Here is a 15,589-nt window from a genome sequence, read left to right as displayed (position 1 = left end):
TTGCCAGCGTATGCAGATTTATCTGGTTGGCCTAACAGGGGTGCGAAGGCATGCCCTTGCTGCATGCAATCGACACGTTCTGTACGCTTAAAGAACGGATGCAAATTTTGCTATATGGGGCACAGGAGATACCTGGCGTCTGAACATCTGTGGCGGCTGAACAGGAGAACATTTGACGATACTGAAGAATTTGACAGCGCGCCGATTGTGCCATGCGGAGACGAGATCCTCCAACAGTTGGACGGAGTTGCGTTTGGGGATGAGACCGCGGGTAAGAAGAAGAAACGGAAGAAACGAAAGAAGGGTGCAGGGAGTTCCGATGTTATATGGAAGAAGAAAAGTATCTTTTTCAGATTGCCGTATTGGAAAGACAATTTGCTTCGGCACAATCTTGACGTTATGCACATAGAGAAAAATGTCATGGACAATATACTTGGCACTATTTTGGATATAAAAGGAAAAACGAAGGACAACTTGGCAGCTCGGCTGGACTTGCAGGAAATGGGGTTGAGACCTAAGTTGCATCCGTTCACAGCCGCCAATGGTAAAACGTATATTCCCGCTGCCTGTCACACCATGTCTAGAGAGAACAAAGAAAATTTTCTGAAGGTTCTTCGAAATGTGAGGGTCCCGGACTGATACGCCTCGAACATTTCACGATGTGTTCGGCTCAAGGACCGTACAATTTCCGGCTTGAAGAGCCATGATAGCCACATACTGATGCAACAGCTTCTCCCAATTGCACTGCGTAAGTCATTGCCTAATAAAGTTGTTAGACCTCTTGTGGAGATTTCTGCATTTTTTAGAGGCATATGCTCAACAAAGCTATCACAAGAAGATATGGACCGACTGCAGGGTGACGTCTGTATCACTTTGTGCAAGCTAGAACAGATATTCGCTCCAGGGTTTTTTACCAGCATGGTTCACTTGGTCGTGCATCTTGTGTGCGAGTATAGACTCGGCGGACCCGTGCAGTATAGATGGATGTACCCGGCTGAGAGGTAAAATTCGGCGTAATATGTAAATATATATTTTGATTTAATTGTAACCCTAATTGACGACAATTAAATTGTCGTGTATGTGTGTACACCAGGAGTCTAGGGAATTTCAAGTCTAATGTGCGCAATAAAGCGGCTCCTGAGGGGTGCATTGCAGAGGGGTACATAGCGACCGAGCTGGTAACATTCTGTTCAAGGTATCTGAATCACGGACCAACATTCCACAACAGACCTCAGAGAAATCCTGATGGATCCAAGGGGGCGAGCACGCGTGTTACCCTGAACCGGTTGATAATGCACCAGATTCATCGTTATATTGTGTTCAACTCTGAAGAATTTCACAATTTGCGAACGTAAGTAGTGTTTATATATTTAACAGAATTCGAATAACGCAATTAATAACAATTACTACATAATTGTATACGCTGAATGTAGGATGCACAAAGACGCGCTTAGGCGATCATGCACTAGAGGTCGCATTACGGAGGCTCTTATTGAAGCACAACATCATGAGCAGTTCTGCGAATGGTACCGTGCATATGTAAGGAAATAGTTGTAATTTTGAAATTGGATAAATTTATGCGGGTTCAATATAATTACCCAATGTGATGTTTAATATTTGTAATTATAACATAGGTCGATGGCCTTGACGATCAACGTAGGGAGGAATTGGGCCACAACTTGGTTATGCGTTGTAGAGGGCTGAAGGAGACAGCGGTCAAGTATAACAGGTACGTGGTAAATGAGAAATTGTTTCGCACGCTTGCCCATGATGTGGGAAGGAAGACTCAGAACTGCGGCGTATGTGTTCCTACCGTTGAAGGCAAAACGTACTATTGGCAGTTAACCGATATAGTTGAGGTCGAGTACTATGACAGGACTACGTACGTCCTATTTAAGTGCAATTGGGCAGACCCCACGATGGACAGAGGATTCACAATAGACGAGTATGGCCTAGTGTTTGTCAACTTCAATCACCTCGTCCACAGGGGAGAACTGATTCTGGACGAGCCGTACGTGCTTACATCTCAAGTGGATCAAGTATTCTACGTCGAAGATGGAAGGAACCCAAATTGGATTTGTGCGGTTAGGACCAAACCGCGCAACGTGTACGACGTTGGCCAGGTGGATGGGAGTAATGAGGATGGTACAACCTACCATGAGTGCGTACCGCTCGTACTAGCCACTGATGACCTACCCGATACGAATGATGAATTCGAGTACGACAGGCCCGACATTGATCCGATTGAAGCTCCCCTGATACAATGATTGATGTATTTGTTGTGAGTATAATTAGCTTGAACTCAACACACTTGACTGATATATATATATATATATATATATATATATATATATATATATATATATTGTTTGTACAATTTGCTTGAACTCAATACGAATTTTTATTATTTGCATAAATTTCGTTATATAATTTGCATATTCATTAAAAATATATTAAAAAAAAATATTCTAATTAATTTGTCTACATTTGTTCGCAGGTATTGATGGACCAGAGACTCCCTCCTTATGCATATCGGGCACCTCGCCCACCCGTGCCCCCCATGACCACGCCCACTGATTCGACGGTATTATATACTGCGGCGTAGCTACACCACCCAGACGGGGCTTATAGACCATTGTTGCCGGGTATGGTGGCCGTGCCCACGTCAGATCACAGGCAGACCAGCACAGCTGGACCTTGCAGCTCTCCATTGTCGGAGCTACCGACATTATCTCAGATAGGGTTCACCCAACCGGGTAACGCCTATCGATGGTGGGTGCGAGAGGGGATGGGGTCACAGGGTTATGCGCCGTACTTTTCGTATACGTATAGTGTACCGTCGACGTGTAACCCTAATAGTGAGACGCAGGATGGTAGATTTCCACTGTCACAGACCAGGGAGATGCAGATGCCGGCTGTGGGGTTGGGACAGATACCCGCACAGGCGGCGATGCAGGGTCAGATTTTGGGGGCGAGACAGATGCCAGCATCGGGGGCGAGTCAGGGCCCGGGGCATGTAGAGAGCCAGATGCCTTTACCTGGTGAGAGCCAGGTGCCACTTTCCGGTGAGAGTCAGATGCCAGATGTGGGGGGGAGCCAGAGTACCCATGAGGAGAACGTTGCGATGTTGGATACCGATTAGTTGGGCCCCGGTAGCCCCCAGGGCATGGATTCAGATGATGATCAGCAGCCTCCACCAGCCGGAGGGGTTGGCGAGGAGGTTGCAGGCGACCCAGCGACCCAGCACATAGGGATTGAGCAAATTCGATTGATGGGTAAGTACATATTTAGACATCCTTAAAAATCATATTATGTTACCAACATATTTTTTTTTGTTTAGAAAAAAATAACTATTTGATTACAATTTGTTTATATATATATGTTATTTAGTGTTAACCAATTAAATGTTGAATATTTTTTTCATTAGGGTACAACCCAGACGGGACCATTTATTATGAGGTGATTGACGACCCAGCGAGAAACTGGGTGCTCCCGAGGGGGAAGAAGGTTGTATTGCAGTACAATGCTGCTATACAACCTGTAGGACGAGCCTGCAATCGTTTTCGGCGGGCAGAGGGCAAGATGATCAGGAGTGGGTCCTACATACACATGAGGGACGAATGGGCGAGGGTAAATAAGCAGATTAAGCAGGCAATGTGGGACACGCTGATGGTATGTTTATGAATATAATTTAATTATTTATTTGAATTAAACTTGAGATTAATGTTTTTCTTGAAGTTTTTAAACCTATAATGCTTTGATTGAATGTGCAGGAGGAGTTCTATCTACCTGTATCAGTAGACGTGCGCAGGGCACAACAGGAGGCGTTGAATGATATTGGCCGTAAGCACCGCTCGTGAAAGTCGAGGTTCGAAACCAAACTATGTATTGGAGACGGTGACACGCCCGAGAGTATCCGTGCGAGAATGCAGGACAATTTTTTTGAGGAGTATGATGCAGCAGATGTAGAGTTCCTGCTGAGAGATTGGTGCAGGGAGCATAAAATCGTATGTGGGCCAAAAAAATGTCAACTATTTTTTAATAACAGTTCATTTAATTTTAGTTTTAATTTAAGTGTGTCAATGCTTACATTTTTATTTTCATGTTCAATGCGTAGGCAACCTCTGAACGGATGAAGAGGTTGCGGGAGCAGAATGACCTTCCCCATTGTGCAGGATCTAAAAGTTATGCCAGATTTAATCACGAGGAGTTATGGAAATATATATGTTTATGTTTTTCATATTTGTTGGTAGTTGTTTTTCTTTTTCTTTATACTATTTTTATCGCTATCTGTTTGTTATATATGTCAACTACATGACGACAGACATGTACATCTGGCACGCCCCCCACTCGCTCCGCGTCGTTCGTGAAGACCCACACAAGGAAGGACGGCACTTACGTGAACGAACGTACACGGGTTCTATGCGTATGCTACTGATTTAATTTACTAATATTTTTAAATTGTGTGTGATATGTCATTATTCAATATATGACTTTTTCATGTTGACGACGTACAGGAGAGGATGACGCAGAGTTTATCCAGTGATCTAGCCGCCACGCAGAGCGTCTCCGCAGACACGGTGCGTTGGGCACCGAACGACGCTTACGAACAGGCGGTTGGGAGGCCTGAGTATGCAGAGAGGGTTCGGCAGGTTGGGCCGAACGTCACACCTGTTCGGGGGACATGTTTCTCATATAGGCCTCGGTCACAGGGGGGACCATCTCAGGGCACGTCTCGGGATTGGGCTGAACAGTCTCGGAAGATGGAAGAGATCCAAGCGGAGCTACAAGCTGAGCGAGCGAGGAATGACCGGTTGGAGCAGCGCGTACAACAGTTCGACGGCATAGAGTAGCGCATGCGACAGTTTGAGGTCTTCATGTCCTCCATGGGAGTATCAGCACCATGTCTTGGTACTCAGTCTTCACCTGCACACGTAGGTAGTACGTCGTCTGTTAGTAATGCATATGCAGGTATGATTTATATTGTGTGTAGGACAAAATTAATTTTAATTTGTTTTCATTACCCCTTTAATTTTGGAAGTAATATTATATACTTTAATTGTTTATATTATTTGCAGGTAATTCGACAACGGTTGGTACGTTGTCGCCTGTTGGACGACAGCTGAGCCAGCACTCCACTGTCGTTACACCTTCGCCCGCTACACCATTCATTGCGCAACAATCGCCGGTTGGCGAGAACACGCCTGGGACGGTACCTCGTGATTCGCAGGGACGCCCTTCAGATTTTTAGATATTTTGTGTAATTATTTTTTGTTCGTAAATATTTGCTTGTTAACGAATATGTTATTAACTATTGGTTTGTATAATATGATTTCGTGCTGTTTTTGGGTAAAATAAATATTGCGTTATTTGTGGTCGGAAATTATAAAATTTGAAAAAAAAAAATAATAATTAACCCAAATAAATTTTAAAAAACAATAACAAAATTAAATTTAAAAAAAAAATCCAAATTCAGTTTTTTATTTAATTAAAATTTTTATTTAATTATTTAATTGTATTTTTAATTAAATTAAAAATACAATTAAATAATTAAATTTAAATTTTATTTAAATAAAAAACTGAATTTGGATTTTTTTTTTTTAAAAAAAAATTAAATTTGACACGTATATTGATATACTCGTTTTAAACCTTTTTGACACGTGTATTGGAATACACGTGTCAAATTTGACACGTGTATTACAATACACGTGTCAAATTGTGCAGTTAGTGACATGCACATTTGACATGCGTCTTACGCGTGTCAAAATGAACGTGTCAAACTGTTTGACACGTGTACGACACTGTACACATGTCAAACTGTACGTCGCAAATCGAAGTGATTTTTGTAGTGCATACTGAATTTTTGTGCTATATTTGCATTAATTCCCATGGATATGGAGTTGAGAACTTTAAACATAAAAAAAGGGTCCAAGAAGGGGCTTTGAGTGAAAGTAAACATAACCTAAGAGGAAGATGACGAAAGGCATTTCCAAAATATTACGAATAAATAAATTATTTTTCCTGAGTTTTTTCATGCATGCAACTGAATAAGGTTAACAAACAACTTAATAAAAAAAATCCTGTTGATTCCTTCAAATTCAATAAACAAGAAATATATAACCAAATGCATAGTACCATCTAGTAGAAACTAAATAGATCTTCATGAAATTTCACACTGAAATTTTTAAAATGGACAATCCAAATTAGTATTTCACACTGAGATTGTTCATGCCTAATTTTTTTTAATTACAAATTTTAGTTGTTTAAGATTTAGGCATAAAATATTTTTTTCTAATAGTGCCAAAAGCCAAATCTTTTTATTTGTTTTTTTTCTTTTTCTTTTTCTTTTTGACAATGTCCAAGCTTAATTATTTTTTCAAATATATAAATTTAACTATATATACACATCCCCTCACCCATTATAAAATTTCGCATATGATACCCATTATCGTATAAAATCTTTCCCATTATCCTATTAAATCTTTTTCAAATATATTAATCAAGTTGTAAAAACGTTCAAATTAACATCTTTTTCTCTAATTACAAAAACAGTGACAAAGAAAGATGGGACATGCATCATCTTTTTTAAGAAATCACGTGATCAAGAACTGTATTAATATTTAATAGCACCGTTTGATGGGATTTTGGTTTTACGTGGTGCAAGTACAAGAAATGCATGAAAAGCTGTTGCTTAGTCAAATGCCCTTAATCGCCACGTTTCAGTCTCGTAAAATTGTCTGCCAATGGGCACGATGCCAGAGAAACACGTACGAGGATCATCGGCTTCTTGCTACGTCAACCACCATGCATCCAGAATTTGGTTCCTAGCCTTGTCCGCTTTCTTAGAACAGCAATATCAGAATCGATCTCTTTGCATGCCACGTCTACTGCCTCGGAATACCACGTGTAGGCACCCCGGTGTCTTATGTGCCATTAGGCAACGTACAAGGCCGAGAGAGTAGTGTTTAAAAGAAGATACATACGGTGATTATCTAAGCAAAAGGTCTCTGTAAGTTTTGATTAATTAGTACGTATTGTGAAAATGGCGGATACAAGGGGACGAGGAGACGTTGTGAGTTGCAACGACAAGTGCGGCTGCTCTGTTCCATGCCCCGGTGGGGTAACTTGCAGGTCCGTCAGTCGGTGTTCATGAATCCTATATTAATTAATGTATGAAAAAATTTCAATTATCATTCTTTTAATTTTATCATTTTTGTAATCGTATTTTTAATTTTTTTTTTTAAAAAAAAAAATAATCAATTTAATGTATGTATTTATTTTTTAATTTTTTTAATAGATTTTTTTTTTGGTTAAATCTTGTCAAAAATTTTTAAAATACCCAATATATATATTTTTTAAAAATATTCATGAGTATGTTTACAAATTTAGTTAAATCTTTACCAACATCTAAATTTTTACAATTTTCTTTTTATTTTGGTAAAATTTTTCTTTCTATTTTGGGTATTTTAAAAATTTTGACACCTAACTAACAATTGAAATTGAAAAAAAATTGGAAGATAGATATATTAAATTGACAAATTTTAATTTTAATTTTTTTTAAAGTTTAAGAATATGATTTTAAAAGTGATAAAAGCTCAGAAGTGATAAATGAAATTTTTTCTTAATTAATATATAAACATTGTTATAGGCTAATATTGATACGCATGCAGGGAAGTCTGTGCGTTTCAATATTGTTCATTTAATTATGAGGTTAATTATAAAACACTTTAAGTAATATTGTTAGCCGTGAAGAACTCAAGTTTGGTCCGAGTGAAGTTATAAACGAATCAATCAATCTGAAGTTTAAAGTTCAGCTAGTTAATATAATCCAGCTGGTTTGAAATTTCGTGCTTATTCAATTGTTCAAGCTTGATTTGAGATGGGTAAACTTTAGAATTAAGGTTTAAATTTAAGATTTTTGTTCTTCTATCATATTAAATTACTACTTAATTATTCTAATAAAAATAGTCACGAGTATATTATTATAATGGCTTTGTAATGCATGTTCATTCCCACGTACTGAGCATATATATATGATCGATCTTGAAAAGAATACGTACATGTGTACTGTGAACATGCAGGTGCACGACCACGGGCGCGACGGCAAGCGGAGGTGAACACAAAACATGCGCCTGCGGCGAGCACTGCGGGTGCAACCCATGCGCATGCCCTGATCGTGTGACTCAGACTGGGCCGAACTCCTGCCAATGTGGTATTGCCTGCGCGTGTCCGACTTGCCTACAGTCAACCTGAGGATCGGAGATCGAGGTTAACGTACTATAAATGTAGCATCTACGTACTGCGGTCTATTAGCTTAATTAGACAACTACGTACAACTATACATTCATCATCTCTGTGATGAGTGGTTAAGTAATGTAGTGTGGCAAATATGTAGACTGGTGAGGGCCGGTCCTATGCTTATAATTAATAATCATCTATATATATATATATTAAAATAATCTCCTAGAAAGCTTTGTAATGCTGTATTTCTGATCTATTTACTTGGTTGGCTGCTGTTGCAAGACGAGTGTTGTTGGTTCTTATCACATTCAATATTCTGGCATCATATCCAAAGATTTATGTTTGAAAGCCATGAATGCATGGTGTTATAATTAACCAGCAGAATTAAAGAAGAGAAGCCATGACAGTAAACCAATTGCATGCAAACAGCTATATATATATATATATATATATATGTATAATGATGTTATGTAGATTAACACACGGTTGAATGATCGAATAAGTTGGTAATAATTAACTCCAATCCCCTATCTATTCCACAAAGTAGTAAGTTTCACTCATCCGATTCACTGATAGGGACTCTACCTCTAAAATTTAGGACGCGTTTGATACATGGCGGGACTAGTTTAGTTAAGAAAAATAACTAGTTCTTATTGAAAAAAGAAAAAAAAGAAAAAAAGTGGAATGAAATAATTATGGTAATGGCTATTTCAATTGGTAAGAGCTATTCTATTATTTTTTTTATTTTATTTTTTTCTATTTACAATAAAAGTTATTCATTTATTGCCAATGGAGTAGTAGCTCTTGAAGCAGAATCACAATTGAGATAAATAGTCACTTTCCAGCCAAAATAGGAAGCATATTACTTAATTTCCATTGGACCACACTTATATCACACGGAAATTGGTGACACAATTAATGACAAATTGTCTTATGATGACATCTAACATACATGGTTGGTAGCGTTCAAACCGATACTTGAAAAAAAATTGATTTTGTTCTAAAACTTATTTGTAGTTTTCATAACTAACGTGAATTTTAAATTTATAACTACATGTACGTAATAATACGAATCTTTGTATTATAGAGTGGGTGTCGAACCTTACGGATTGTGGATGTTGTTTTGGTTATGAAATATTTAAAACCTTATCCAATTTAACTTTGAGAAATATATTTTGTTTTGATTTTTTAAAACTAAGATAACACAAACAAAAAACAATCAAAATGAAGAAACTTATAGAATGAAAAGTATAGGAAATTGATTATACTCAATCCTCGTACCAATGACAGATTATGTCTATTTTGAATTTTCCCTATATGCACAATATGAGCGTGTAATGGTTGTCAATTACACGACGATCTCGACATGAATATATTTTAGTTAAAAGATAATAATAACTCATCTTAGTTACACATTAATCATCCAACTAAAATCTACTCATGAATGATTTATGCTCCCTAACATGGACTATAAAACCTTGTAATAAGCATACATATTTATGGAAAAGGAATAAATCATCTTAGTTTCCACACAAAAATTACATTACAATGAAAAAACATTTAAACTAAAAAGATGTGAAGTGATGCATGTTCCCTAGCATGGTTTATCAAATTCACATAAATATGTCAAAAAGCATTATTACAAAACCATCGTTCCCTTAATCACATAAAAAAGGAAACGTTGATTTCTTTCAAGAATTGAAGGGTTCTTATAGACAAAAAAACTTGCTTTCATTTCAAGATTGAATATTATTTGAAGAACGTTTCACAAAAGTTTTGCAATTCTCTAGAATATATAATCATTACACATATATAGAAATTCAAAAATAACATAATCAAGCCACGGTAATTGGACGGAGTTACATCAATACCCTATAACTAATTTAGCTACTCATAAAGAAATGAGATTCTTTTATTGAAGAAGAAGAAGAAGAATAACCATTTCTTTAAGAGGATTTTGAAACTACAAATTAAACTTATTTCTTAAAACAACACTTTGAAAACACTTATTTTGACCTTTGTAAAAGAAACTAAATTATAAACTAAAAGTAACGAAGAACAAGTATTTTGGAAAGGAAAAGCACCAAGGAAACTAAGTTAAACTCCATGGAATTTTCGGATTTCAAGTTGCATCAAACAAAAAGAAATAGACAATAAAGAAAGAAGAACACGTTGCTGGAAAAAAGAGAGGAAAAGCTGCATCATAGAATTTTTCCAAACTTTCTTGAATAAGAACGAATTAAAATGTATTGCACAAACTAAATACATTAATCTAAGCTCTTTGGAAAAACTAAAACAAAGGTTGCATCAAAAGATTACAACCTAAAAAACTAAGAAAAAACTATCTCTCTCTCTCTCTCTCTCTCTCTCTCTCTCAACTCTTCTCTATTTATAGAGAATTTGAGACATCAAAAATATTCCAATCAATCCTTTTCAACCGCACAAGAGAAGAGTGTCGACATCCAATTCCAACTGCACAACTTAAGGATGAATTTGGATCGTACAAAAAATATGTCGACATCTGCACCCCATTATCTTAGCAGCGCACCACTCTAACCTTTGACTTGCAAAAATTTCAAATTGAAAACTAAGTACGAGTAATCGCTGTTAATTTTTTGGCATTAACATGCAGAATTTGGAACATAAAACAAGAAAATCCGCTTCAGTCACGCAAATGTTTTTTTTTTCTTTTTTTTTTTTCTTTCTCTCTAATTGTAATTAAGTTAATTGGTGGCTTTATATTAGTTGCTGGCGCTCCCACCAAGAGAGCTATTTAGCTATTTGCATATTTAATTAGCTGCGATTTGCATTTTACTTTGAACAATTTTCATATTTAGCTTAATTTGAAAGTTGAAAATTTTGTTGGGAAATATTATCTGTTTTGAGAACCTTAATAATATTATGGAAAATGACTCTTGCGCAACAATTGTGCAACTATTGTGCAAGGTCTTAGAGATATGAGGTGGGTCTCATGTAGTAGGTTCTATCACATGAATCCCACATGGGACCCATCTCATGTCTCTAGAGTGGTGCACAACAGTTGTGCAACTGTTGTGCACCAATCACTCCTCTAATATTATTATGGTTGTGAAAAACTACCCAGCCACGTACGTGAATTGCCACGCGTTCACTACATGTAGACTAACCGCCTCTGCCACGTGTAGGACAACAGTGGATTCACATGTCACGTGTAGGTCTCCAATATTTGGATGTCCACTTGGCATCATACAAGGCCTGGGCGCCTGGCCGGAAGGCATGACTACTTAAAAAAGAAGAGAAATGATCACTACACTCATTTCTCACAACAACTCCACAACAAGCTGACGTAGCTAGTAATATTTTATTATTTTTTTTTGTTTTGTTTTCTTTTCTTTTTGTAAAAAAATAATAAAATATTACCAGCCACATCATCTTGTTGTGGGACTGTTGTGAGAAATGAGTGTAAGGATCATTTCTCAAAAAAGAAACATACTGCATGAGGCTGTTGCTAGTAATTTATCCTCCAGTTTTGAGGCGGCGTTGAGAATTAATGGATACAAGGGGACGAGGTTCTGCCGTTTGCAGCGACACCTGTGACTGTTCTGTACTTCTGTTCTGTGCCCCGGTGGTGTAGCTTGTAGGTCAGTCAGTCGTTAATATTGCAGACAATATTTTTGCCTCTTTTTTTTTTATCCCACAAAGATCCCTACAATTTTAAAAAAATTGTAAAACTTCAAGTTATGTAAATAAAGGTTATATTAAATAAATGATAGAAAAATGAAAGAGAAAAATGAAATTTAGTTTAGTTTGTAGTGATGATTTTTGAGTAAGCTGAAATGAAATAAATTTGTTATGTGATGGAACAGATGCACGCCGACGAGCGTGGGTTACACCGCAGCCGGAGGTGATCACAAGATATGCTCATGCGGTGACCACTGCGGCTGTAGCCCGTGCACATGCCTTAAGAGTGTCGAGACCACCGGTTCTGGCAAGGCCTTCTGCAAGTGTGGTGAGGGTTGCACATGTGCAGCTTGCAATGCCTGAGCAGAGACAGAGATAGAGATAGTACTAAATATGTAGACTTGGTGTTTGTGTGCGTTTGTATATATATATATATTAATCTTCAGCTTCATTGATTCTGTGCAAGAAAATTTCATTTATCACTCTTGATTTTTTATCATTTTTTCAATCATATTTTTTAAACTTTAAAAAATATCAATTTAGTGTGTTTATCTTTAATTTTGTTTTTTCAATTTCACCACCTCATTAAAATTTTTTACTAAATCCTTCAAATTCTGTTAAATCCTAATGAACATTTAAATCTTTGAATTTATTTTTCGTTTCTTCCAAAAGGAAAAAAAAAAAAAAAGAAAAAAAAAAGAAAAAAAAAAAGAGGTATTTTAAGAATTTCGACACCCCTTCATTAGGACGAATGAGTGAAATCAAAAAAAAAATTGAAAAATAAATACACTAAATTTACACTTTTTAAAGTTTAAATATATAATTAAAAAATAATTAAAGATAAAAAAAAATAGCAAGTAAAATTTCCCGTTTATGTGCTGTTTACTTAGCAGGCTGCTGTTATAAATGAAACGAGAATCAGTCTTCCACAAAAGAAGCCATCATGCTAGTAACCCAGCACGATTACTCCAAAAAAAAAAAAAAACAAAACAAAACGTTAACCACCAAGATAAAACACAAATTCCTCAAAATTATTTTTATTTTTATTTCATATATATCAGAACATTTTTTTCGAAACAAAAAAAAAAAAACAAAATGCGTCTTCTCCAACACATTGACAAACGTAGCCTGATCAGTTAATCGAAGAGATTTTATAGGACTAGCCATATTCTCACCAATCACTTCGCCTCTTCTATCTGGTAAGTTACAGTCTCTTCTTTCCACACTTCATTCTCCAGATGCCTCTCATAAAACTGTACTCCACCAGTTGTTTTCACAAACACTGCAGAAGTGCTTCTAGTGCCATAACGTCCCTGTACAATAAGAGAGAAGCTTGAGGAATCCTGTAAGGGAAATATTATTTGGTAGACTCCTTCATGTGACAATAAAATTCAGCCCTTAGATCAGGGTGTGTAAAAATAAATAAAAATACAATTGCTAATTTAAGAGCTGATTTTTACTACCATGTCAATCAGTGTCATCATGTAGTAATGCTACAAGGAGGATTTTTGTTCTCCTTGTATTTTCCCAAATGTCATGTAGCTTTTGAAATCACCGTTGAATCAAAATCTTATAATGATTATCTCAAATTCAATAGTGATTTTAAAAGCCAAATGGCATTTGAGAAGACACAAAGATGACTCCTTATAGCATTACTCTGTTGGCAGAGTAGTAACTGAACTTACAATAGCAGTGTCTGTGTCAACAAATATGGAACTTGTGTGGTACTCCCGTTCTGGAGGAAAAATGTGAGGTAGCATGCTTTCATCGTCTTTAACTGTGTCCATCATTAGCTTTTCAACCATCTCTTTCATGGGTAGTTCATTTTCACCATGTTTATCCAATAGCTCTTTGAAACTATCGCCCAGTCGTTGAGCCTGAAAAGATAAAGATGATGCTATAATTTGCAAGAGAGTAAACCATGAAGAAGCTTTCCACCAATGTAAGAAAAACCCTGCAGAATAAAATCAGTAGCTTATATACTTTAAATGAAATGAATTTGCAATTCAGTCAATATATATGTGTCTTGTGAGATTGCATTTGTGATTTTCTCATTTTTTGTTAACGTATAAGGAAATAAAAACCTTTAGTCGGCATTACAATTATGTAGACCAAGGAGAGTAACCTACTTGCTTACCTTTGGCCATGGAGAGTCTAGCCTTGCATTTGTTAACACATGAATCCCAGATTCCACTTCGGTAACAAGGTTGTTACCTTCTTTTGCTCTATTGGTTACATAAACCATGGTTTTGGAACAAAGATCAGCTAATATCAGGTTAAACCCATTATACTGATCTGCCTCCGCCGCCACTTCTTCTGCAAACTCCATGGGTCTCTTCTTGCTCTGCAACCGTATGAAAACTCGCAACAATCATTCAATGCAAAGCTCCAAAAAAGTTCTCTTACAAAAGCAACCAGTCTAGCTAACTAAAAAGTTTGCTCGGAATTGAACTAAGGTTAAAAGGCTCAAATTTAAAGCATCCCCGAAAGTGCATAGAACGAAAACCATATATCATCTCTCATCAATCACATGGAATCTACTAATCTAAGCAACATGAAAAGAGGTATGATAGATTGCATGGCTTTCTTTGTTTAACAATTTATGGATTGTATGCTGGAGATATATAAATACCTGAGGAATCAGTAATCCAAAACTTAAGCCTCCGAGTTTAACTCGGTTATCTTATATCAAGCACCCGCTTTTGTTGTTTCTACTCGACGGAAATTCCATCACACGTGAAACTCCGACACTAAAGATCATAAATGGCTCAATTTGAAAGCAACCAACTTCCTTCAATAACAATGCCAATCTATACATTCCGTTAGGCCTTATCCCATATGTTTTGAGTCAACATGCTACATGCATATATAGACCCTTATAATCATTCACACAGAAAAAAAATCAAACAGATAGAGTGGGTGCCAGAATTTGATCAAACCAAAATAAGACACCTGCAAGAACCGAACTGGGAGGTCCCCTCTACTCTTGGGCTCTGGGAGCGACTGAACTTCCCTGACATTTGTGAGGAAAGCCACCCGTCCACCCCTGCTACAAGCCAACCATGTCCCACCTGCCACTTCATCTCTGCCCCCCAAAATTTCATCACCTTCCCACCATCCCAATGGCCTTGTAGGCCTTGAAAACCCACACCATAACAAACCCAAAAACATATCAGACAGGCAAAATTAATCAAAACAAAAACTAACCCAGATGAAGAATTAGGTAAACCCAAAAAAGATAGCACCTCGTCAACCGCAGAAACCATATCAGACAGGCAAAATCAATCAGAAAAAAAAAAAAAAAAAAAAAAAAAAAAAAAAAAACAAACAAACAAACAAACAAACCCAGAAGAAGAATCGGGCTCACCGACTGTGATACTCGTCCCTGTTAAGCAAGAGAATGAATGGGAACAGTGGGTGAGCTCGCCATAGAAACGCTGCAATGCACATGGTCAATTTGGTGGCACAAAGGATCACAACTTTTTGAAACAATAAATTTTGGTTCTTTTTCTCCCTGTGCGCTACGCGACCATCAGCCTCTTCTTTGGCTCTCTGAAGAGGTTGGTTACTCTACGGCGCTGACGGTAAAGTGTCCCAGCTTTTGATGTTTCCACGTCACTACTTTACGGCCATTTTTACAGCCTACTCATTTTACGACGTCGTAATAACTACGTGCAAACATCTGCAC

The 15,589-nt window shown here is 37.1% G+C and overlaps 2 protein-coding genes across 2 annotated transcripts; one reads left to right on the top strand and one right to left on the bottom strand.

The window, feature by feature from the left end:
* The first annotated feature begins 7,042 nt into the window (after positions 1–7,042).
* Positions 7,043–12,264, top strand: LOC133880880 (EC protein III-like). Its single transcript, XM_062319837.1, has 2 exons — positions 7,043–7,131; positions 12,087–12,264. The coding sequence occupies exons 1-2, from the start codon at positions 7,043–7,045 to the stop codon at positions 12,262–12,264; spliced, it is 267 nt and encodes an 88-aa protein (XP_062175821.1).
* A 647-nt stretch (positions 12,265–12,911) lies between these two features.
* On the bottom strand, positions 12,912–15,470 carry LOC133882322 (uncharacterized). Its single transcript, XM_062321463.1, has 5 exons — positions 15,269–15,470; positions 14,854–15,037; positions 14,039–14,245; positions 13,587–13,778; positions 12,912–13,214 (listed from the first exon to the last, which is right to left on the bottom strand). Exons 1-5 carry the CDS (start codon positions 15,349–15,351, stop codon positions 13,080–13,082), a joined length of 801 nt encoding a protein of 266 aa, XP_062177447.1. The 5' UTR covers positions 15,352–15,470; the 3' UTR covers positions 12,912–13,079.
* Positions 15,471–15,589: the final 119 nt, after the last annotated feature.

This window comes from Alnus glutinosa, chromosome 11 (genome assembly GCF_958979055.1).
Source record: "Alnus glutinosa chromosome 11, dhAlnGlut1.1, whole genome shotgun sequence".
Classification (NCBI taxonomy): domain Eukaryota; kingdom Viridiplantae; phylum Streptophyta; class Magnoliopsida; order Fagales; family Betulaceae; genus Alnus; species Alnus glutinosa.
The sequence above is the reverse complement of the archived record's forward strand: the minus strand, read 5'-3'. Positions and strand labels throughout refer to the sequence as shown.

Coding starts and splice junctions, on each gene's coding strand:
- LOC133880880 (XM_062319837.1), top strand. CDS start 7,043: ATGGCGGATACAAGGGGACGAGGAGACGTTGTGAGTTGCAACGACAAG. Junction 7,132..12,086: donor CCCGGTGGGGTAACTTGCAG/GTCCGTCAGTCG, acceptor GTGATGGAACAG/ATGCACGCCGACGAGCGTGG.
- LOC133882322 (XM_062321463.1), bottom strand. CDS start 15,351: ATGTGCATTGCAGCGTTTCTATGGCGAGCTCACCCACTGTTCCCATTC. Junction 14,246..14,853: donor TCCCAGTTCGGTTCTTGCAG/GTGTCTTATTTT, acceptor ATACGGTTGCAG/AGCAAGAAGAGACCCATGGA. Junction 13,779..14,038: donor TAGACTCTCCATGGCCAAAG/GTAAGCAAGTAG, acceptor TTATCTTTTCAG/GCTCAACGACTGGGCGATAG.